Source organism: Leptosomus discolor, chromosome 3 (genome assembly GCF_034619465.1).
Source record: "Leptosomus discolor isolate bLepDis1 chromosome 3, bLepDis1.hap2, whole genome shotgun sequence".
Taxonomy (NCBI): domain Eukaryota; kingdom Metazoa; phylum Chordata; class Aves; order Leptosomiformes; family Leptosomidae; genus Leptosomus; species Leptosomus discolor.
Window position 1 is genome coordinate 76,987,755 of NC_141393.1, and position 24,740 is coordinate 77,012,494.

Below are 24,740 nucleotides of genomic sequence, written 5' to 3' on the forward strand. Positions count from 1 at the left end.
ACCAACTTCTTATCAGTATGACCAAACTATTCTTTTAATAGAATCTTCAGATGTTTCATGATGTTTTTCTACATGCCCATCAAATAAATCACTTACCAGTGTTCTGAGATGTAGCAAAGAGAGTACTAGAATAATGTAATGTAATATATGGCTTGATGGAAAAATATATTACTTTGTCTCCCTTCTTTGTCTTTTGAGATCAAAGGGTACTGAGCCCAAGCAGATGAAAATATTATCTTTATACTGCAGTTTATTCATGGTAGCACTGTCATGTCTTAAGTGGACAGTGCTTCGTTGCGTTCCCTGTTTCTCAGGATGTGGCTCTGGGCATCAACTCACCTCCTGGTAGCGGTGGAATGCTTGCGACTTCAATCTTTTTTACCCAGAATTGCATAAGATGTACAAAACATGATGCCTTCCTGCTTGACTGCGTTATTAACAAGGAAGTTCCCTCTAATCTCCCAAGTTTGTGACATTGTTCCTCCAGCCTCTCTTAAAAGAGAGCTTGGCCTCATGAAGAGCCGCAGGATGTGTTTTTCTGTCAGGGAAGAGTACCAAAGCATGTGTGAATGTAAGAGTCGGTAGAGATGGCAAAAAAAGTTATTGCAAAAAACCAGTCGGTATGTCAGTGGAATGCTGGAAAAAAAGAGCACTGTGGGAAGAAAAATTCTTCCTGTGACCACTAGGGTACTGAAAAAAATGTTTATTACGAGAACACTACATCCAGGGTAGCACCCATTATATTCACTGCTTTAAAAAACACCTTGTATAACATTGTGGCCCACTGAAGTCAATTGGAATTTTGCCATTGGTTTCAATCACCTCTTTAATTTTTACTGTTTCATGATCAAATTATATTCCAGTCATTTTGTAAAAACACTGACTTATATTTAACTCCTTAGTCCTTTGTTTCTCCCTGTGACTCTTCTTATGTGATTTAGAATCCCTATTTGCAACAATCAGCCCACCAAATTTAATTCAAGAACATGAAATTTGGACTCTTTATCACTGGCTGTCATTTTTATTTCCTCTTGCTTATTTCCCATATTCTCTGCACTCACACAGAGAAGCTTCCAAGTATGTTATTTTGAAAGTTTTTATTTATTCTAATTACTTTCCTCCTCCTCAAGTTTCAGTACATGCATTTTTTTCCTAGTTAGGATACCTTCCCTCTTAATTTCAGTTCCATTTAATGAGTTTTGCAAGCTTAGAAATCAAAGAGTTATTTTGTCAGGAGGAGTTCCTGCAATGGGAGGACAGTTCATGCTTTTAAACAAAACATGCATTTTCTCTTTCCCTTTTCTTCCCACATATTTTTTCCCCAATGTTTTTTTTTTTATTACGTCAGCATGCTTTGGCCTCCTCACCCCATTCAGGAAAGACATACCATGCTACAGATAATGGAATGCAGCACTGATTGTAGAGTGTGGAAAAACATTTTGGTGTCCTCCCTGTCACTGTTGGGGAGTGAAATAGATTTGCTCACTTTCATATTTGAATGCTTAGACGAGGAGGTATTTTGTCATTAATACTGAAGTTTCAAAGCCCTCTTATCTTCTAGCAAATTCTAAGCAATTTGGTCACAGTGCCGTGTATTTTTAACTCGCTTGTTGTTTCCTCTGCTGTACCCACAAAGGCCTAAATGTTCAAAGACATCTGCAGTACAAATGTGCCTGTAGTCTTGCATTATTAATGCCTGTAGCCTCGATGGAGCAGTCTAGAAGTCTTGAGACTTCCACTCAACTAGAACCACTTAAATCCACCTTCCACCCAGAGATTATTCTCTATGTTGTGCTTATAATTAAGAAAAAGGAGAAAAACAAAATGTACCAACACATGCGTATCTCTAATTTGATATCAAAGGCCTAACATGCAGATATTCTAAATACCTAGCAAGTTGCTCACACTTCTCAAAGCTGGGCCTTAGATGTTTTACATTACATTAGAATTTACAACCCAGAAAGGAAACAGAACAAGTAACATTAACCTCACACTCTTCTTCCACAAAGCCTAGTAAAATAAATTCACCTTTCTAATTTAGGTTAATCTGTGATAACTGCGCTGAGTCCTCTGCCATTCTTCCAGCTTTTCTCCCCTCCACAGCATGTGTTAGACTGGCAGGGTCCATGAGTAATGCAGAATGAATGTCTGCAGAACCTACGCGTTAGTTCTGTAGCCTCCTAGAGTTTGGTTTACTGTATGAAAACAGATCTGGTTTACTGTATGAAAAGGTCTGATGTTAGAAAAGCACTAGACTTATCTGGGTTTATACTCCTTCCTGTTATATCATTCTAAACCAATTTTTAAAATAGTACAGTAATAAGGAGCCCAACACAGTAAATGAGTGGAATCAATAGTTTGCACGCTTAAGCAGTCATTGATTTATACCGCAGATGCAAGTGAGAGGACAAAATCAATTGAGTATTCTGGCCCTAGGTTTAAAAACATGTCTTCTAAGTTTGCCCAGGCATCTTTATGTGAGCCTATCATTTTTCCGCACACTTGTGTGCAGACAATTGCTAAGGTACGTAATGAAATGTGTCTATGACAGTTTATGATACCTGAATATCTGCCCTAACAAATTACTTTAATAACTTTACATGACTCACTGTGACTCTTCTCATCCTTCTCCATCTCTCCAACATGCTTGTAAATGTAAGCCATCCCAGAAAATAAAGCACAGCTTTAGAATTTCTCTGTTGATTAAATTTAGCTCTCCACAGTTGCATATGCATACCTGTGTGAAAAGGGATTGCCTTCTGGAGTCACAATTTTTCTCTTTCTTATTTTCTATTTTGTGAGGATGGCAAAAAGGAGCAAAGGTGTAACTGAATCCTTTTCACAGTTGCAGTCAGTTGCAAAGTTGCCTCTCGTTCTTACAAAATAAACGACCACGTCCCAGAATTTAACCAAAAGGTGGCAGCCTTCCATCCACGATCTCTCTGTCTCTGTGCTTTGTATGGACAGTTCTCTAGAACTGGCCATAAAAAGGCAAATAACTTTTAAACTGCTCTCCTTAGCCTGATAGAAATCATTCTACTTGCTTAATCCAAGGAGGTTTTCAGAATTAAACATGTCCATCAAATGACAGGGCCCTTTGTAGGTTACAGTGCATGTTGAAATTCTGTCAGAGGAAGGCTTTGCCTAAGAAAGACCACACTAACTTTTAAAAGACCTGACCAGATAACAAAAGAAGAAAAAAATTCCAGAGGTGGAATGAATCTAATATCAGACCATAAAACCTATTTCCCAAAAGAACATCAGATATTTCCCACGGAGAAGGTGCATCCGATTCTGAATTAATACCATCCTTACCAAAATGCAAAGACAGACAAGGGCAAACAATAACCTACAGATTGCACAGTTTTTAGTAGCTATAAATACTCACTCTGTAAATATATACCAGCTACAATCTTCTCTATCAAAACATTGTTTAGTTCCCTCAGCAGCTGTCTAGTACCTTTGATAGTACCTAATATTTGGCATATAAAAATCAGTGTCAGGAAAACCAAGGACTGCATACAGGGAAGAGTCATATTTCCTAATAGAGCAATGATTTAGAAGTATTAATGTGAGATGAAACTTTAACTGGTCTCACCTTTCACAGATGCCCTTTAAGGGGAACATCTTGACATTTTCTAGCACTTCCAATTTTGCCATCTTCCACACTGCTGCTTATTGGGGAGTTACTATGCACAGAGCTCGTACAGGCTGCCTGCATCTGCCATTTTCAACATGTGTGCTACAGCCGGCACCCCTGAGATCCCAGGAGCACAGTGTTCCCCCCCTTGTCCCCAGGTATAGGTCAGTATGTCAGAGAAGGCCCATCTTTTCTTGAGTGATACCATAAAATGAAGATGTGTTTGTCAATGGGAAGGATAAAGAGTAGATTACAAATCAACTGTGAATCATCATAAATTACAGTATCATTGGGCAGAACGGCAGGAAACGAACTTACTCCCTGAGAAGCTTAGAAGGGGGTTATACTGGCACAAGTGCTTCTCAGGCAAGATTTGGCACAATTAGTGCTCTTACGTCACTCATTTAGCCAGTCCTGCAATGGGGACACCTGTTGAAAGGGTCTATATTGTGGACTCTGTTAGATATAATTTATGTGCTAACTTGAATAGCATTAATTTTTTTGCTAATTCCAGACCTCATTCTCTGTTGCTACATGAATCTGATTGATAGTGGGCACGGACAAAATCCACAATACCAATGATGCTGCAGGTTCAGTAAACCCTGTGCAGAGGATAAGGAAATTAAGATTATGAATTTTGCTAGAAAACATACTTAATGCTTATTGACCTGAAGTACCCACTATTTTTTTTTAATAATAAATGCTGTATCACAGAGGCAAACGAATATTAAGTACTAAAAGGGATCATTAATTTTTAAGATTACTGCAAATTTAAGTACGTCTAATAAAACATACCACAGTTTCTAAAGGCAAATTCGCCCTTTAAAAGTGCCCTTTCTAAAGGACATTTTAATATAGCTCCTAAAATTGTGGTTATCTGTTAATTATCCTATTCTGGAATTCAGCTGGGTACTCTGCTCTTCTTCCATTCATCTAACGTAATATTTACATTGGGCCAAATTCTGGTCCCAGTGAGGTCATCGTGCTGCCATTAGCTTCTGTGAAAAAACGTTCAGTATCTACACTATAAGATTTGTTTAAAATTCAGATTTTATGATTTATACTTTTATAAGGTCTGTGTGGAAATGACAGACATGCATGTTGTATTAATTGAATTGTCACAGAATGAAGAGGGGCATGCAGGTCATACAGGATATGAAGGATACACAAATTTTTTCCAAATCTGTGTTTGAGTTCAGCAGAGGGGATTGGTTGAAATGCATTTTCAGCATTCAAGTGCTCTTGTTTATAGGCATAATTATTGGCAACGTTCATTTGGTTTAGAAAAAGAATATATATGAGGGGAAAAAAAAAATCCCCCCCATTAGCAGCTGCATTGAGAAATCCTTTGGAATAAAAATACATAGTTCTTATCTCAGCGCTCCACGACAATCATAAAGCAGGTTCTGTTATCCTTTCACTGATTTCTGTGTCTGTGATTCTAATAGCTAAATATTCTACTAACAGAGTCATTTTCTATAAAGGTTTATTTATCAGACCACTGAGCTAGAAAATAATCAGTCATAACTAAACTTTAGAATGAACAATTGCAAGGACAGTCTCTGAGCTAAGGTTGTGTATTAGCTCAAAAAGAGACTGAATTAACTTAAACGTTCACTTAATAGTGTACAATCTTTGACTTGCACAGATCTTCATATGGTGTCAACAACTGTTTTCTAAACAATTTCCATCAGCAGTAGATACATAGCGTACACCTTTGTGGCCTGTCCTGAAAGTTTTAGAATCACAGAATGGTTTGGGTTGGAAGGGACCTTAAAGATCACCTAGTTCCAACCCCCTGCCATGGGCAGGGACACCTCCCACCAGACCAGGTTGCTCCAAGCCCCATCCAACCTGGCCTTGAGCACTGCCAGGTAGGGGGCAACCACAGCTTCTCTGGGCAACCTGTGCCAGTGTCTCACCACCCTTACATGGTGAACTTCTTCCTTACATCTAATCTAAATCTCCCCTCTTTCAGTTTGAAACCCTTACCCCTCGCCCTATCACTACCCACCCTGACAAAGAGTTCCTCCCCACCTTTCCTGTAGGCCCTCTTTAAATGCTGGAAGGCCACTAGGTCTTCCTGGAGCCTTCTCTTCTGCAGGTAAAGGTGTCCCTGCGTGGGCTTGAACCACCAACCTTTTCAGTTTACTGACTGTTATGCTATTATTTTATCCTTATGTTTTTCTTTATATATTTTTTTATTCTAACAGTAGCTACAGCAATAATATCTTCACTCCATTGACATTCATTTCCAAGCAGTATTCTCTTATTTGTTGAAATCTGCTTCCAGGTAAAATGTATCTTCTAGAGAAAAAAATATACACAGTCAATGTACTTTTTTGGCTTTTCTGTGACTAGAAAGAAAGCTGACAATCAGGAAATTTGTATTATATGGCATAATGAAGGGGAAGATCTTCCAAACCCAAAGGGAAGGTTAGTCTCCCTGGCTCATGAAAAGCTTAATTTGATATATTCTCTCTAAAATTTCAGATTCCTGTTCTGCAAAACTATATGTAATTCAACCCCCTTTAGGTAGACTCAATAAAAAACAATTCCTGTAAGCTGTTCTCATGAATAAGCATGAGAAAAATATGTAATAACAGAATTAAATTCATATAAATATTCTCCCTAATGACTCATCAATTTATCTTCACACATTTACAGGGTGAACCTGGAGAAGCTGGTAACCCTGGGCCTCCTGGAGAATCTGGAACATCTGTGAGTATTTTGGTTTTGTCTTATTATTAACCTTTATTATGTTGAACTAAGGTATCTGGTTGCGCTTACCTCAGAAAGCATTTAATCAGATTTCTTGCATACTTGTGTATGTTTTCTTGTAGCTTTTCAGTAAAGAACTTATACTATTAATATGCAATTTGTTTCCTTAAAATTGTAGCCATGTCTTGTACCAACAGCTAGAGGATGAAGCTGAAGACTTCCTAAAAGAGTAGCTATTTTTTCTTCCAAAAGTGTTAACTTTGGCCTGCATGTTTTCCTCTCTGAAGTCTGTCCGTCGATGCAAACTGGGTGCAGATGTTGGCACTCGACCTGAGATTCAGAGGTTTTCCAATCTGAGGCTGAGGTGCTCATTTCCCATTCACATGCCAGCATTTATTGAGGAGTAACATTGTCTGGGTCTGCAAAACAGCTTTGCCATTGTAACCTTTATTTTAGCCATTCAATTTCCAGGTGACGTTTTGCGTTCATATGTTTTCTACAGGGCCCAAAAGGTGAAAGGGGAGAAAAAGGTGAGGCTGGTCCACCTGGAGCAGCTGGACCACCAGGTGCTAAAGGACCTCCAGGTGATGATGGGCCTAAGGGTAACCCAGTAAGTGAGCTTAATAATTTTAACACCAAGCACTGCTGACGTTGTGCTCCATATAGAACTGTATATAATTTTCTACAGTTAAGCTAAATTCGCTATATGCTTCATAAAATATTTGTGATGATTTCCACCTGCTTGTCAATGAATGACACATTCCTTGTTTTTTTCCTGATTTATCTAGGGCCCAGTTGGTTTTCCTGGAGATCCTGGTCCCCCTGGGGAACCTGGTCCAGCTGTAAGTATACTTAAAAACAATTTTAGGTCCTAGTCTTGGTTTGCACTAAATTCTAGTTAATCCTGCCTCCTCCTTGTCTGGGGATGAGGTCTTGCCTGTAAGATCTGCTGCTTCTGTTCACATATTTCTGGAGGCTTAAAAAATGTTTAGAAATCTTCAGAAAGTTTTGACAACTTGTGTCCTTAGGAAAATGCTTTGTATAAAAATAGCGCCCTTATATTCACATATGAAACTAAGTTACTTAATTTAGCTGAATCTTATATTTTGTTTATTTTCCAATTAATTCTGTAGGGTCAAGATGGTGTTGGTGGAGAGAAGGGTGAAGATGGTGATCCTGGTCAACCTGTGAGTTGTTTCTGTCATTTTATTTCAGCCGCATATTCTCTCCTATGCTAAGAAAGTATCTTTTGCTGAATCAGTGGTTTCCATACATTTATACCCTCAAAAATATTTTCTAAGTGGATGCTTTTTCTATTATACTGAAAAATATCTATTTATTTCCTTGCAGAGATAGAACAGCCCATATTATAGTAACAATCAGAAGCAAGAGCTCAATTTCTTTTAGAAGTAGAAACAAATGATGTGTTAAGGATCTATGCTGGAGCTTCTGAGCACCACAAACAATAAAGCAGCTCTGAGCATAAGAAAGGAATGCTGCAGCCAAATGATTTTCGATAGCTGACCTGATTAAATGAAGCCAAATCTTGCTGTTTCTGCTTTAAGAAAGTTAAGAAGTTTCTAAGAAATGCTCATATTAATCATCAAAGTTCTTTTATTTCTGTAGATTCCCATCTTAAGACATGTTAATTTAATTTTTATTGCAAAAAATATGGTTTCCATTTTGGAAAGTCTCTTTCTAGCTCTGGAAGTTCTGATTATCAGGGAATTATCATCCTTTACAGTACAGTTTGAAAATAAAAAAAAAAAAGCTAGTACATTGAACATACGGCTGGAAGTAAGTTATAAACTGGGGTTTACCTGGAAACTTCACAAAATTAGTATCTGTATGTCTTACTTAACAGTAAGAACTTCGAGTGTTTTGTTCCTGAAGAAAAGCTTATCAAACCATTCGGCAACCCTGAAATATTTAGGTGTCTCACAGCTTACCAAGATGGAGTAGCCAAATGGCTATCAGTGCACAAAAGATTTTACAAGGGAAGGCCACCCACGGGACAGCTAACACAGAGATGTTAGTGAAAAATTTTAGCAAAAGTAACGACTTCAGCACCTGAGAAAGTAAGAAGCTTCTTCATGGAGTTAGGCAGTAGGCTAAGATCGTGTGTTACTGGTGTGCAGCCACTTTCTGATCTGAAATGTTTTGTTGCAAACAGGGAAGAAAAAAAAAAAGAGTGATTGCATTTTGTGCAGTAACAAAAGCTGTTAAAAATTTCCAAAGAGCATCCTAAGAAAGGATTTGTGAATAAGCAGCTGTACTCCTCTGTGTGTATTTCTGGTACTTACTTTCTGTCCGCTGAAAGGTGCCACATATTGCAGATATTTATTGCATTTAAGGTAATAACTTTATCCTTTGCTACCACCGAGCTCATCATTTTCCATTGCAGGGTCCACCAGGTCCTTCAGGTGAAGCTGGCCCACCTGGTCCACCTGGAAAAAGAGTAAGTAATTTCTCATTTTCTCTTGTACATGTCTCTTTCTGAGACACTATGTCCTACCAAATTTCAGCTACTTGTTTTCCATGTTATGACACTCATACATGAGGTTTGAAATTTCTTTTCAGTAATATAATGGGAGAGATGAAAAAATAGAAACAGCAGAGAAAACCCTTTAACATGGGTCACGTGGAACAAAAATACATAGGGAAGAATGTATTTCGTATAAATGTGCTTTTTCTTTTCACCCAAGTGAATTCAGTGTCTGTTAGGGTAAGAATTCCACGTCTGCTGAAGTAGTCTGCTAACAGGAGTGAGTGATGATGACAGTAATACAAGACATCATCCTTAGGCACACGACTGCTGGCAGGGCGCAGGAAGAATGTGTCTGCTTTGGTGTGTCTTTAGCCTCTGAAATAAAATAATTTCATTGCAGCTGTTGTGCAAACCTATGTCACCCCCCTCTCCATACAAAATTAACAAGCAGACATTTCTGTAATTTATGAAGCAATTCCATTATTTCTAAAGTCTTTGAAGCGTCACAGGCTTTAAAAATGTAGCTAATCAAAACCAGTAAATAATGTTACATGTACAGAACTGTACTAGATGCATCAACCTTTGGATCTGCTTCAGCAAGCAATTAGGTGCAGTTTTTACACTTTAAAAAACAAGGGAGGGGGCATCCTTAAATGTAAGCTGAGAGCTATTTAACAAAATGTGTTAAATTGCTCTATTTAATAGGCTTGAGTGAACTGACATGCCTAATTAGTTTTATCTATTTTACACAATAATCTATTTGCTCCACCAACCTGCAAAACATTTATAATACTGTGAACGATTATGATAGCATTAGCCACCTTAGCACTAGAACTGAAATATGGCTTGATTGAATATTAGCAATTAGTATGTTTGTTCGACATCAGATTAGAACTTCCTACTTTATTATACAGGAAGGCAGTAGCTCATTCATAACAGATGGGATGTATTGCATCTGATTGTACCTGGACGAAAAACATATTAGAAACACAAATATCAAGTCACCAGTGGTTTGACACATTTCCAATTTAGGAAAAATATATGGCTAAATATTGCCAAATACTCCCATTCCTGAATTCTGAAGAAAACATTTTGTAGAATCATATTCTACATTAGCTGAGTATGTGAATGTTTCAAGCCTGTAGAGAGTCTGTAGTGTATTGATATTATACCAAAGAGAAACAGTGAAGAACTAAAACCTTCATACTTTGCTGGCAGAATGAACACAAAAAGTGCTCTTCATTAGTAGAATCAATTTCAACAAAAAGCCCTAACAAGTGTCCTTTATTCTGGATTAAGAAGGACATACCATTTCGGTAGTAACACCACTCTCTATGGAGGTGCAGCTCTGGCTATACCACTAGAAAGCCACATTCCACCCCGTTTTTGTTTTTCTGTCCCTGAAATGACAAACTGGCAGAGTTTGAGAGTCATACATTTAGATCTAGCCTCTTGAACTCCTCAGCTGTACAGTCTCCTTATTTAATCTGTTGTTCATTCTCATTACCCTCTTCCCCTCTGTTTCGGAAGGGACCTGAACTCAGTTTCACTGCCCGGTCTTCTGAAGTTTATGTTTATGACCAGGTTTCGGCGTTTGGAGCAATCTGCATTTAGTCTCGCCAGTTACAAAGAGGTTCCCCCAGCTTCCCTTGGGAAGCAAATTCTAGTGAAAGACATGGACATAAATACAGCTTCCCCATTGTATCTAAGAGACTTCAGCTACAGATACAGTGACCTTCAACTATCAAGTGAAGGCCAAGAATAAACTATTTTTCCTAGTTATTGATGGATAACAGTAATAGGATCACTATTAATTGGTGAGATAAGCAAATACCTGAACTGTTTTAGTGTGGTGCTCTAAAGGCCTTGACAGTAAGTACCAGAACCTTGCAGACTGAGCAGGGGTCTCACGGGCAAGCAGTATGGTGAATGTCTTTTAAGAAAGACCACTTAGGAAGTACATGTCAGAACAATAAGCCTCTTACAGATTCCTGCTCTGAAGAGGTAAAATGGGCTAGCACGCTAATGACCACTTAGCTCAAGTCTAAATCAAAATAAGAGGTTAAATCTATGGATGAAACAAAAATGCATCATTAGAGCTCCACAAAATGTGTATCCTAATTAATGTATTCCTTTTCAGACCTAACAATTGCTTTTCCAAAAAAATATTTCCACTACTGCCTTTCAGAAAGCCTTAATACCATGGATACCTTCAGTTTTATAAGGGAGACCAGTGTATCTTCCAAAAAAAGTCCTATATTCAGATGAATAACTAGGTTAAATGTATCTATTTATAGGCCAAAACCATAATGTACGAAGGGCAAACCTTGTGACATAGTCATTGATAAAGTCTCTCAAAGTGATTACATATATTATTATTATTAATTTTTTTTCTTAAATCATAATTAATATTTTACAGATCCTGACTTCTGAAATGATCTCTGCATGTACCAGATCAGATAAATGCACGCTCAGAAGGCTTTATACAGCTATGTAGTTATGGTGCAAGTACTCGTAGTAACTGTGTATGCAAATCTAGCATGGATTTGTGCACACACTGTTTAGAAAACAAGAGCTATGAAATCCATCACGGGAAACATATAGCTGAAGTGCTTTTGTCATTAACAAAGAGAAGGCCAGATTCTGTAGCTCAATGCAAGGGAGGTTCAATGCACAAAATGCCAGCTGATTTAAAAATACATATTAATTGGAGCAGACTTTCAGGGACTGGTTTAGTATTGACTGTTTTTTAATTCAATGATAAAATGTCCTGTAATGAATTGAAAAAAACCAGTAATTCTTTTAAAGAGTGTCTTGTCAATGAAATAAGACTATGTGTGATATTTTCTGTATACAGGCATATACATATACACCTTGCTTTGCTTGGATAGTCAAGACAGGTTTTTATTCTGTATAAATTCTATCTTGGTTTATAACTTTTAAGAAGAGATGATATTACAGTAAAAATATAGGAGTAAACATTGGAAGTATGTGGGGAAAACACATTTCCCTTGGTTTAAAAAAGTTGTCTTATACTTGATAACCCCCAAAAAGGATGTCGTTCTAAAATAAAAGGAATGTACTCAGAAGCACTTGCTACACTTTCTTAGGCAGGAATAGTCAGCTAATGGAATACTGATAGAAGAATGTGAACAAGAGCAGTGTAGAAGTAAAAGCATGTCATAACTGTTATTGAAGTCAAACAGGAAATAAAATTATCAATTAATTTACATTTTACATACATATATATGTTTTCATACCTATAGGTGGGAAAACGTAAGTAATTAAACAACAATATTTCAGTGCTAAAGTTAGCATTCTAGCCAGCCAATGCTAACAGCTTTGTAACATCTTTCTGAAGAATGCTCAGCAGCAGTTAAATGTAGTGTTTCCAAAAATTATATTTTTGTGCTGTTATCAAAGCCTTATGATGCAAATCAAAGAACTTTTATAGTAAACTTACACTAATTAAAGAAATACGTTATAGCTACTTGAAAAATTGATCAACTTTCCTAGTATTCCTGATTCAACACAGCATCCAAGCTTAGTAGGAAACATTTGTGTCGGCTTGCAGATCTCAGCATTTAAGCCCATTTAACCATCTTGCCAGCTCAGGACCTCAGAGGACAGACCAAATGGCTACCACTTCATCGGCTGTCATAGTTACTTTGCATTTGCAAAAACACCCAGCACAACAGGCTTTTTGGTAGCGGGAGTCCACAGCAGGTCACTGACTTGACTTCTCAGCTACCCAGGACCCAACTCCAGCCTTACCAGTTCTGTCTGATTTGAGGGTGGCTGCTCTTCATCAGCATGTCATCCTCTCACTGTGGGCTTTCCATCATCAAAACCCTTGACGAGTTCTCCGTCAAGGTTTGATGGAAATCAGCCCAGATTCTCCAGGAAATTTGAGGCATTACATGTATGTATGTTATGTTCCAAGATGAACAGATAAATAGTCTAGTACAGCTTTGGGACTAGGAACCCCTTTTCTAATCCTTCTCCCATTATATGTGTGTTAAACATCTGCAATATCGCCACCTGAATTCTCTATCTGCAAAAAAAGAGAACGAACTTTGTCAGCCTCACAGAAGGATGTGGCTTCTGAAATGTTATTAAATGCTCTGAAGATTAAAACTGCGTTATAAAGTTAACTTTATTGTTGGAGCACTCTAAGACAACCAAGGAGTTCACAAACTGCTACGGGCTTGTCCGTGAGAGTTCCCAGCTGTACAGCTTCCCTGTTGCTCACAACAGCGTCAGCGCTGACCAGCAGCATCCAGTGTGCAGCCTGTTTCTGGGGAGGTGTCACATTTCCCAGCTCCTCCTTCCAATGTAGGAGAGAAGTCAGTTGTGGGCAATGAGAAGTGGAACATCTCAAAAGGCCTCCTGATCCAAAGCCTGCTTATCTGGAAATGTAGATTCAAAGACTGAACTACTCTACAGTTATGATGTTACTATTATTTTCTGAAAATTCTTTGCATATACTTTTAGGGACTTTTTATTTGCCATAGAATACTGGGTAACATCTCTAGTTTGAATTCATTGATTTCTATCTGACAAATGTTAAATAGCGTGAGGATAAGAGACCATGCAACAACGCTCATTCTTAAAACACATAACATATACATCCATAAAGACGAACACAGATAGATTGCTTATGTTCCTCTCCGCCTCTCAGTGTGCTAGGCCCTTCAGCTGTGTTCTCTGCTGTTCGGCTGCGTTCTTTATTAGAGTCAGTTAGATGTCTGGATGACATACACATAAGGCTCCATATATCGAACTAAAAATGTTAGAATTTAAGGTGCAAGACTGAGATACATTTTTGTCCTCAACTGGAGGGGATACTGCCTGCTTTCAATAAAAGAACAGAGGTCAATACTGCAGCAAAGCCATTCTCTAAATTTTGAGAAGCAAAAGTTTATTTGTTTAGTTGCCTTTACATACAATGTTGACTAACTTAGAAAAAACAGAAGTGAACCATTTTGGCTACAGCACCATGCTGCCTCAGCAGCGTATACAAACCACTTAAAAATTAAGCTGGATTTCTCTCTTGATTGCAAATGGCCAGAACACCTAACAATACATCAGGTTCTTATTTTAACAGACTGATGAAATGTGGTAATGGTTTTCTGTGTTGGAAATTATGGTTTTAGTCAGATGACAGACAGCTATAAACAACAGTTTAAACTATTTTAATGAAATGATGAAATATGGTAGAGCAGACAAAAATGTCCAATAGGTTCATGTTACAAAAATTGAGGACAAGTTTGTTTCTGTATGAGTTCTTTTGTCTTCTCAGTTCTGCATAAAATGTATCGGGCAACGTGTCTGAACCTAAAGTGTAATGATCATAAAAATCAGCGTAGTAGCTGCAGTGGGGAGGGTGGGGAGCCATACATTAAGTTAAAATTATTGTTATTGAGATCTTTCTGTCAGTTAAAATTTACCAGACACTCCAACACCTCAAGTGTAGGAAGGTAAGATAAATAATAATTAGCAGTCTTTCTCTGCAGAAGCACCATCTGTGCCACGGCGGCAATCACAGCCTGTTAGACAGAGCAGCTCATTTAGCTGCTGTGCGCTTGGCGCAGCGCTGGCACCGTTTGATAACGAGCGCACCCCCTTTGTTTAGCAATCATGAGTCATTGTATTTGTAATTTAGCGATCACAGTGGGTTTAGCCCTGGTAATTCATGTTGCAGCTGCAGTTCTAGATTATGCAGAGACCATATTTCTCAAATACAAACTACCGCGCTCAACCCTTTTCAGTTTCTTAGGCAGGGTACGTTATAATGCATACGGGGCTTGAGTGCAAGGGATTTTCAATGGGCACGTAAAGTAATTCATGCAAGAAAAAAAGAGCCCTGTTTCTAAAATGTTCCTGAGATTATTTATATACCTGCTAATCATTTTTTTTTTTTTTGTCATTGCTGCAAACTGCGACCCACCCAGCCAACTGCAACCTACACAAAGGGGTACATGCATCAGAGATTATTATTAGAAGAGTAGTGACTTAAATTATTCTTCCTGTTTCAAAGAGCCAGCAACTGGATGACACTGCCCAGGGCTTTTTAGCTTCTCTGTATTTTGAAGAGTTAAAACTAAGTCCTTTATCACTTACAGCTCTTAAAAATACCAAGAGAACAACCTGTTAATGCCCACAACCAGTGACCAAAATCCACTGTGGTTAATTCCATTCATTTTGCATTACCTTTGATGGAAAGCCTGAACTACCTCTGTTGGCCAAAAGGTTCACACACTGCTGCAGATGTTCAGTTCCACCCTGGAGAAAGCTTAATTTCAGAAGCAAATGAATGGTCTTAATATATTTCTATGTAAATAGTTTTTAAATGAATATAAATTTCCAGGAATTAAATTAAAACTGGTGGAGTTGATCAAGGCATGTGCCAATAGTAGTGGATGGTGAAATATATCAGGTTATAAAAATGTTGAGCTAAATTCAGCTCTAGTATAAAAAGTTGCTATTAGGTCAAACTCTGGTCTAAAGCCTTGAGCTCACAGAGCGCACAGGTAGCTGCTTGACTGGAGGAACAGTTCTTATCCACAAAATTAAGAATGTGTTGTAGTGCTTTACTGTTAGGGGCCTGCATTTATTTGTTTGTTCTTACAAAGTAAAAAGCAGTAAATAAAGGGAAGTGATTGATTTTTTCTTGTTGGTGATCCTTAGAACATTTTTTCTTAATTTCTACATAACAAACTGCTTGTGGTATTAATGAATAGATGAGTCTTAGGAAGTAAGTTTTATAGATTCAGAAAATCACCTTGTATTTGATCATCACGGTCACTTTCTTCCCCTTTTGCTTTAAGCTGCTTATTGGCTGGCAAGAAATAGCTACTTGCAGTAAAGACATTTCCCAAGCTAAAAATTAACCTTGTAGGAAAACAGTTGGTCCATTATCTTGAGTGCGATCTTTTCTAAACTAAGTATGTATAAGAGAACCATTTCCAGAAGAGTACATTAGATCCCAGAAACATATTGCTTCTGTTCATAACTGAAGCTATGAATATTAATTCCCTGATCTGAAAATCAGCCCTTGATGTTTTGGAGGAGAAAAACGTCTTTTTATTTTTCACTGAAACCTGAAGAAAATGAACAATGGGTGATAGTCACAGTGATGCCAGACAACTGCAACTCCTGTTTTCTGGCCTTCACCTGAACCTTATCCCATCTCTACATCTTCCTGCAGAACTGACTTCTGTCTTCTTAGTCAAACAGAGCTTTTGTAGAGGAATAGCAGGAAACGTGACACCAAGAGCTATCTGTAGGCAGGGTCTTTATTTCGTTCCTTACAAACTCTAGTCATGTGGTTGGTTTTTTCCTTTCGTATCCATTTAATTTTCTATTTTTTTCCTTTCATATTGCTGGATAACATTAAGGCATATATAAATTTTTGGCTGTCCAAATGTAATCAGAATGCTTACTGAGCCCGTCCATGGCAGAGCATAAAGCAGTATGTGCCATTCTGAGTGCTGTAGAATGGCAGTGGATAAACTACAGAGAATAGATAGAAGCCAGTGGAAAACAAGTTTAAAACTGTTACTGTATATGTAAATCAGTATTGTTCTTTTCCTTTTCTTTTTCTATCCTGTTTTGATTATTTCCAAGCTATTGTTTTGTTTTTAACCTCATCATATGAGAGGGTGTTAAGTGATGTATATTCTTTTAGATATTGTAAAGCACCAGAAAATTTTATAAAGGGAAAAAGAGCTGATATGACACTTTAGGATTTATGTCCTATAAATAAAATATCAAGAAAGAAATTTCACGTTCTTTTGTTAGCATTTACTACTTATTAATACAGTGGAAATTGCCCTCTCAGAATTTTTTCACTGGTAATGTTTTAGAAAACTGAGATTATGACCTCAGCCTCCATGTTTTACAGGGACCTCCTGGAGCAACTGGTGCTGAAGGCAGACAAGGTGAAAAAGGTGCAAAGGTAATACATTCAAGATTTTTTTTTAGGGGCATGGAAATGTACGCTATATATAAATGACAAGTAAATTGCTTATCATGCACTGAGTGTGAAACTTACCAAAGTAATAATAGGTAAAACCCGAAATCCATATGAAGACCCAGAATGAGTAGCAATACATACTGGAGTACATGGTGGGCTCTCACCAGTGCAGGCCCAACTTAGCTCACCCCTGGGGAAAAGCAAGAGGAGCGAGCTCTGCTGGCACCGCATCTTTATACGAAGCTATCAAGGTTTTGTTCAGAAAGCCGTCCTGTGCAGAACACCGTGTTTTAGAACAGCTTTCAAAAAGTGGAGTGAGGAAACTTTGCTCTCACTTTGCAGCTTGTATATCCCTGCAGCGCCGAGCTTAGTCAGCTCCTCCTCTCTGACCTGTGGTTTATGTTCTTTCTAGGGTGAACCTGGCGCAGAAGGGGCTCCTGGAAAAACAGGTCCAGTTGGTCCACAGGGACCTGCAGGAAAACCTGGTCCAGAGGGTCTCCGGGGCATTCCTGGCCCTGTGGTAAGTACGCTGAGCAAATAATCGTATTTTAAATGTTGCATTTCTTGTATACCCTCCGGTAAAGCAAACTTTGTTTTTTCTAGGGAGAACAAGGTCTACCTGGAGCTCCAGGGCAGGATGGCCCTCCTGGGCCTCTGGTGAGTACCCTTCCTTTCAGTGCCAAAACAGAAAAAGCACCCTTTGAAACTATTAACATGTCTGTGCAGTGACAGAAAAATGAATGTACAAGTTAGTTCTTAGCACAAAGTCACCATTCTTCTGTGCTGGTAAAATCTGATACACAACTGCCTTCTAATTTTACTGCTCTACTTTAGTAGGCAGCTGTGCTGAACACTGCCGAGTTACACCAGGTAAAAAGTGAAATAAAGCACTGTAAAACCAAATTATTGAAATCCCCTGAATAGAATTAAAAATAAAAATAAAATGAATGAAGCTTACAATAAAAAAAAATGCTTCTGTCCCCATATCAGCAAAGCTTAATACCTTAAATCATTTTGTTTCCTTAGCAGTGCCACATTTTGTACATTCATTGATTTTAATGATTGCTAGTTTAGGAAAACATTATTCATAAGGTAAAAGTTTAGATGGTATCTATTCCTTAGAGGAAGAACAAATTAAATCAGAAGTAGGGCCAAAAAGGGACTTCTACCAAAGAAGAAAACATTCTAGCTTTATAAAAATGAAGAGCATCCCAGGAAATATAATCCATGACCAAAATGCTTAAAAGGGTCTCAATGACCCAAGCTCCCAGTTTCTAGGGCACCTGGGGCATACCACAGTTCTGCTACGTGTTAATATGGTTAACGCAAGGGAAGCTTATAGATGACATATTATCAAGTTCTATCAGTGCGGCCATTTACACTTGCTATTTTAGTGCATTTTTTTCTAACAAGCTGAAAAACCAACACTGTGAGCACAAATTGCACAACATTGGTGTTCTTATTCAGCATTATCTGCAGAAATTCAAATCTAAACTATATGGCCAGCAGCTTAATTCTTCACAGGTCAAGCAAAGGTGATCCAAATAAGTGGAAAGATCTCATATCCCTCGCTCTCCAAACTCACTGAAGCAGAGTTCACCTCTATTATCACAGTTGAGCGACACATTGGGAATAAAAAGCTTTGAAACAAAATATGGACTGTCACAGTTTGATGGAAAAAAATAAACAAGTGTTACACTCTCAATGCATTTTACAGTTTGCAAGCAGCGTTATCACATACTAAGTAAAATCCACTGTTATTTTGGCCAGAATATACCATCAGATTGCTTTAGAATAGGGCAATAAGGGGCTATCCTCCACTTCAGAAACGATGTGGCTCTTGAAGTGGAAAAGGAAGGCTGTGTAGGAAATTCTCTGTTCCTTTTCCTATATGGACTTACAGGATACAAAGGACACAGGTCCTGAGGTGGCCTTAATACTGAAAGTTTCTGCGCTGAAGCTATACCTGAACTCAAAATCTTTCCAAGAGCGTTCCTGCCTCCCCAGTGAGAACTCAGGGTCTGAACATCAGCTATAAAGTTTTCATATCAGACTTCTTCCATTATATAAAAATAAAAGTGGGGGAAATGGGGAATTTAAACTGAAATGATGCATAAATCAAGACTTTTACCCTATACCAGTCTTTCACTTTCATGTGCATAAGTGAACACGAGCAATTGCCTTTTCTTTCATTGACTGAAACACTTTCATGGCTGAAAGTATTTGGGTAACTATTTACATTTCCAAAAATGTTCCAAACACGCCACTTCTTAACCTGTTATCAAAGAGTTTCAGAACAGATATTTTTATGCCCCACACGCTAGAAAGATTTTTTTCAAAAAGAGCAGTGATCTGGTGCATAATCTATCGATCACTTCTGTGTTTATAATTAGAGATGGTATTACAATGGCACCTACAGAGAATTTAATTTTTCTCTGTCCCTCAGAAAGCAATAATGAGCAAATAATGTACTGAGGAAACCTTACACTACAGCTGCCCTTCATTTGATAGGAATAGACAGATATTTTATATTATCTCACGGATAATATATGGCTTGTAAGTCAGGGGTTGGGAACAATGCATGAGAAGCTGCAAGGAAAAGGACTTCCCTGTGCTAAGCCCATAATAAAATCCTCTTCTCTCCAAAAAGTTTATGACGGGACCACCGCCATAGTTTTTAAATGATGTGCCCAATTTACAAATGAAATGCACAGGGGACAAATCAGGGAACTGAAAGCTGATCTCCTCAGTGACAATTCTGTGCTGAAATCTAAAAGCCAATGAACAATTATACAGCAATAACAAGCACCCCTTTCCCACATGTCAGTCACCAGAAGCCTCCAATACATCATCAAAAGATCTCTCATCCAACATTTGAGAGCTTAAATATTCCATTCAAAACTGAAGCTGAGTGTATTAATGAACTATATCCTCCCAAATGCACAAGCTTCCTGTCACCTCCACAAGAACTTATTTTAGAAGCACTGCTGCAACTTAAACTTAGTTTGGATTTTAAGAAAGTAAAGTTTACACGTAAAAATTGCTGAGGTTAGGTCTCCCTCCATCCCCCCCTCCCTCCACAGCAGATTGCTATCAGGAGAAGAATATGAAAGCAGATTTGCAGTAGAGCGCAACACACTGCAGTTGAAAATGTCTGATTCTGTATTCCAAAAGCTTAAAAATTTCACTTTTCATTCATGAATTATGTATCTGCCCAGGCTTTTGCATCTAATGATATCCTGAAGTAGAGATGGAAAGGATACGCACTGAATAATATTTTGTACATGAAGTGCTATGGCACTTTTGAGTCTGTGCCAGGTTGAAAAGGTCACTTATTACTGCTATCCATATCATAACTTCACAGATGTCCACTGCCAGCAGGAGACTAGTAGTGATGAGATACTGACTTAGTCTAGCAGCTCCACACCTAGTGCGTACATGCTTAGTGTGAGATTAATGGCCTCTGAGAAACGAATGCCTTTTCTGCGCTTGCAGATGCACTTCATGGCCTGAATTTTCAACCTCATTCTGTACAAATTACACAAAATCAGCTCTGCCATTCTTATGAACCTCAGAAGATTTCTCAAATCCCTCGAAATACTTCTAAAATTATAAATAAGGATTAAAATAATAATAATTTAAAAAAGCTGGAGAAAAAATAAGCCAAGGAGATTTTAACAACTTCATACGTAATTTTTGTCTGTGCCATCTATTCAGCTGTATTTTTTGGCTATTGGTAAAACAGTATCTTTATTGGATTGCTCTTATGACCCCAATAAAGATTAAAAAAAGCACTGTCAGGGAAAAGAAGCTTGTGTCAAGTTATAAGAACAAGATTATTCAGTGGTTTTTGCAAGAGCTGTGCAGAAAGCAAGACCTAGCCATGTGAATGTGTTTGTGCTTCGCAGTGGTTTCCCAGGTAGGAAGACCACAATGGAGTTTTCCAATAGATTTTCTAAGCACCAGCTTACATTGGAACCACCTGAAAAAAATGAGTGTTTTGGGTTGTCCCCTCCCCACGCCCACCCCAGCAATACGGAAGGATTTGTAGAATGGTTCTGCTGCCCTAATGTTGGTTGTTCACAGCTCTGTCTCCTGCCCCAGAATATTTCTGTTTACAGAAATTTAGCCACATGGAGTAATGTTTAGGGACAACTGCAGAAAAAACTTAGAACAAAGAACATTTCTTACTCAACTTCATAAAGTAACATATGTCTTTACTGCACTGCAGAAAGGATGGCTTGTAAATACCAATTAAAAACTGCAAGCTGCTGATACGATGTGAACCATCTAATTAAAAAAGTATCAGTTTAACACCTCTGTAAGGTAAAGCTATAATCCCTGTCCAACAACTGGGGAGTGGAGGCCCAAAGAGACTAAGGGACTTCCTAAAAGCATTTAGGATTGCCCAGACTAGTACTGCAAAACCTAACGAACTGGTGTAGCTAAACACATTTACAAAAGTGACAAAGAGCCATAAGCTTCTACACGGCAGTAGAGCTGGCACACCTAGATCACGTTAAGTAAGCTTGCAGTGTTGAGTAGAAAAGACTTAGAAAATACAGATTTAAATGCATTATTCATGGTCATACAGGAATTTCGGGTGGCAAGTCAAGGAAACCATAATCCCAAGACAACACCCCGAGTGCTGAAACAAAATACAAGATAGCTCTCCAACTAAATAGTATTGAGGAGCAGTTATTATAAGCAACCTGATTTATATTCTGCAAAAATCTTACTGAGCTGTCGTAAACTGGGAGAAAACAAATTAAGAGCATACTTTCCACTGTCTTATGAAAGAAACAGCTAAAGTAAGGTACAGCAACTCAGGTGGAAGTAATAATTGTATTGCATGTAATGTAACCACAAGCAAAATTAGGCTAATCAACAAAAAATTATTTGAATTTTTTTTTTAATATCACTTGCTTCACTGGATGCTTTCAGTGCTCTTTAAGACTTTAGTTGACCCTCTGCTTCATAGATTTCTAATCATACAACCCTTTATAGATTTCTAATTATAAAGCAAATTAAATGCTACAGGACCATCATTATGCCTTTTTAAACGTACATTTCAACTTTATCTCGGGCCTCAAATCACACGCCATCAATCACAACCATCACCACTGAATGACTCTGTACTTTGCCTGACACTGTCTTTAATAATACTTCAAGAAAACATGATCTGTGCAGTATGTCAAAACTTATTTTAACATTACTTCCCTTGATTTATGTAGGGTCCACCTGGCTTGCCTGGCCTGAAAGGAGACCCAGGTTCCAAAGGAGAGAAGGTATACTTTATTCATTGTTGTGCCTTTGTAATTTTGACCCAGTTAAAAGTTTGTATACAATTAGCAGAAAGAAACACATGGGGGGTTGTGTCAGAAGCAAGACAACTTACTGTGCCTATCAATCAGCCTCCCATAGCCCTAATAGTAATCGTGACGTTTTAAGCCACATCCGATATCCTGGAGATACGCAGAAAGAAAAAGATTACTGCCTGAGGGGCAACCCATTGGCCATGTGCTGCTTCCTTGCGAGGAAAATCCCAGAGATACTGATGTAAAGAGAACCGTTGGTTTCACAAAACCAAAGTATAGAAACAAAAAGTGTTTATTTTTATTTTGAAACAACAAAATGTAAATATTTAACAGCTATAATACTTTCTTTTGAAATAATGGATTGAGACACCCAGGACAGCATTTTCTAATGGAGCCCCAACGATTAAATGACTGCTCGTGTATCACACTGTGTGGAGAAAGGGATATGCATATGAGCGTGTCTTGTGAGTTTCAGGTCTTGCTTATGTGCTTGGATCAGCTGTTCATACAGCAGTATTGCATGTGGAAACAAATGTGCAACTCTGTAATATGCTTATAGCATCTAAATGTGACAGTTGGTATGAAATCTGTACCCACAGGAGTCGTTATTTCTGTACCCACGGGTATTGTTATTCCTGTATCAGTTTCAGTAAGCACTATGTTGGACTGAATTAGCACTAAGTGCTAATTTCACTGAATAAGCAGTCACAACTTGCAAATTATCTCCAAGTCTAAAAGGCCACCTAACAACAATGAATATGCTTTCAGAGTAATTTGTCTTCAGGTTAACTGTTGACTAGCAACAGTGATGACATTTGAAAGCCCTAATCTGTGTGTTTGCAAAGCACATTTACTTTACATATACTGAGTTTGAACTACATTTTCTTCTGTCTTGTTTAGGGGCATCCTGGTTTGATTGGCCTGATTGGACCTCCAGGAGAACAGGGTGAAAAGGGTGATAGAGGTCTTCCTGGCCCACAGGGATCTCCTGGAGCCAAGGGTGATGCAGTGAGTAAAACATACTTGTGTTTTCATTGAAGTGCCATGCAAGCACAGTACATATTCCAGTCTTTCTTTTGAGACACACAAAGTTGCTATAAACATTTAACACCCAGAGCCTCTTGCTAGAGGTTAAAACTTTCCTAGGCATTGTACAAACTGGGTGAAGTTAGCTTAAAATGAGACCATAGAGTGTTTCAGAAGATGAAGGAAACCGTCACACCTAAGTTAGGGATGAGATAAAACTAGCAGCACCAATCTCATCGTGTTTATAACTGCACTGCCCAAAGCAGCTTCCTTTCTCCTAGTTATCACGCCAAGTTTTAAGGCACTCTGTAAAACGTGAGCTTTTCAAGCCAGTCTGAAGGGGACACAGTCGTGACTATAAGTACCGCAGTGTGAGAACAACTGTCATAGAACCAGAGAACACCAGGTTGGAAGGGACCTCAAGGATCATCTGGTCCAGCCTTTCTTGGCAAAAGCACAGTGTAGACGAGATGGCCCCGCACCCTGTCCAGCTGAGTCTTAAAAAAGTGTCCAGTGTTGGGGAATCCACCACATCCCTGGGGAGGTTATTCCAATGGCTGATTGATCTCGTTGTGAAAAATTTTCCTCTGGTGTCCAATCGGAATCTCCCCAGGAGTAACTCATACCCATTGCCCCTTGTCTTTCCCATGTGATTCCTTGTGAAAAGGGAGTCTCCATCTTCTTTGTAGCCACCCTTTACATACTGGAACGTGGTGACGGAGTCTCCCCAAAGCCTTCTTTTCTCAAGGCTGGACAAACCCAATTCTCTCAGCCTTTCCTCATACGGCAGCTTCCCAGTCCTTGGATCACCTTTGTGCCCTTCTCTGGACCCTCTCCTGCCCATCCACATCTTTTGTGTGCAGCGGGGACCAAAACTGAACACAGCATTCCAGGTGTGGCCTGACCAGCGCTGAGTAGAGTGGGATGATGACTTCTTTGTCTCTGCTGGTGATGCCCTCGTTGATGCAGCCCAGCATCCTGGTGGCTTGCTTTGCCGCTGCAGCACACTCTTCACTCGTACTGAGTGACCCAGAAGCAACTCAAACTCTCAGATAATATTTTAAACTTATAAACTATCTTGGCCCATAGCAAATGGCCTAAATTAAAACTCGTCAGGGCTGGATGCTTAGGAGGACGACCTTTTTCATCGATACGCATTTTTTAATCCAGTCCAGTATGTAGAATACTTTAGTTCTGTACTTACTCTCTTTTCTTTCTTAGGGAATTTCTGGTCCTGCTGGTCCACTTGGACCCCCTGGTCCTCCTGGTTTACCTGTAAGTAATTTCCTCCAGTCCTCCTGTTCAAACCACTCCAGTGCTGTGTGGAATACACTCCAACTAGAGTTGTATGTTCTTGCCCATAGGGTCCCCAAGGTCCAAAAGGTTCCAAAGGCTCCAGCGTGAGTAATTCTCCTCCATATTTTGTTCTTTTACTTAAATTTGTGTGTGTTATTTTTGTGTACCATGGTCAACACTGCATTTCTTTCATTGCTCTATAGGGTCCTGCTGGTCAAAAGGGTGACGGTGGGTTACCTGGTCCACCTGGTCCTCCAGTAAGTAAGAGCACTC

At 38.7% G+C, this 24,740-nt stretch overlaps 1 protein-coding gene across 6 annotated transcripts in view; it reads left to right on the top strand.

Moving 5' to 3' along the window:
- COL11A1 (collagen type XI alpha 1 chain) overlaps positions 1 to 24,740 on the top strand; it is a 159,689-nt gene that overhangs the window by 127,913 nt on the left and 7,036 nt on the right. For all 6 annotated transcript variants that reach the window (XM_086462635.1, XM_086462636.1, XM_086462638.1 and 3 more), the window contains 13 exons: positions 6,308 to 6,361; positions 6,864 to 6,971; positions 7,150 to 7,203; positions 7,495 to 7,548; positions 8,766 to 8,819; positions 16,756 to 16,809; positions 17,240 to 17,347; positions 17,431 to 17,484; positions 22,062 to 22,115; positions 23,046 to 23,153; positions 24,393 to 24,446; positions 24,536 to 24,571; positions 24,671 to 24,724. In XM_086462635.1, the coding sequence (XP_086318761.1) occupies positions 6,308 to 6,361; positions 6,864 to 6,971; positions 7,150 to 7,203; positions 7,495 to 7,548; positions 8,766 to 8,819; positions 16,756 to 16,809; positions 17,240 to 17,347; positions 17,431 to 17,484; positions 22,062 to 22,115; positions 23,046 to 23,153; positions 24,393 to 24,446; positions 24,536 to 24,571; positions 24,671 to 24,724 (846 nt within the window). The remainder of the gene's footprint in view (positions 1 to 6,307; positions 6,362 to 6,863; positions 6,972 to 7,149; positions 7,204 to 7,494; positions 7,549 to 8,765; positions 8,820 to 16,755; positions 16,810 to 17,239; positions 17,348 to 17,430; positions 17,485 to 22,061; positions 22,116 to 23,045; positions 23,154 to 24,392; positions 24,447 to 24,535; positions 24,572 to 24,670; positions 24,725 to 24,740) is intronic.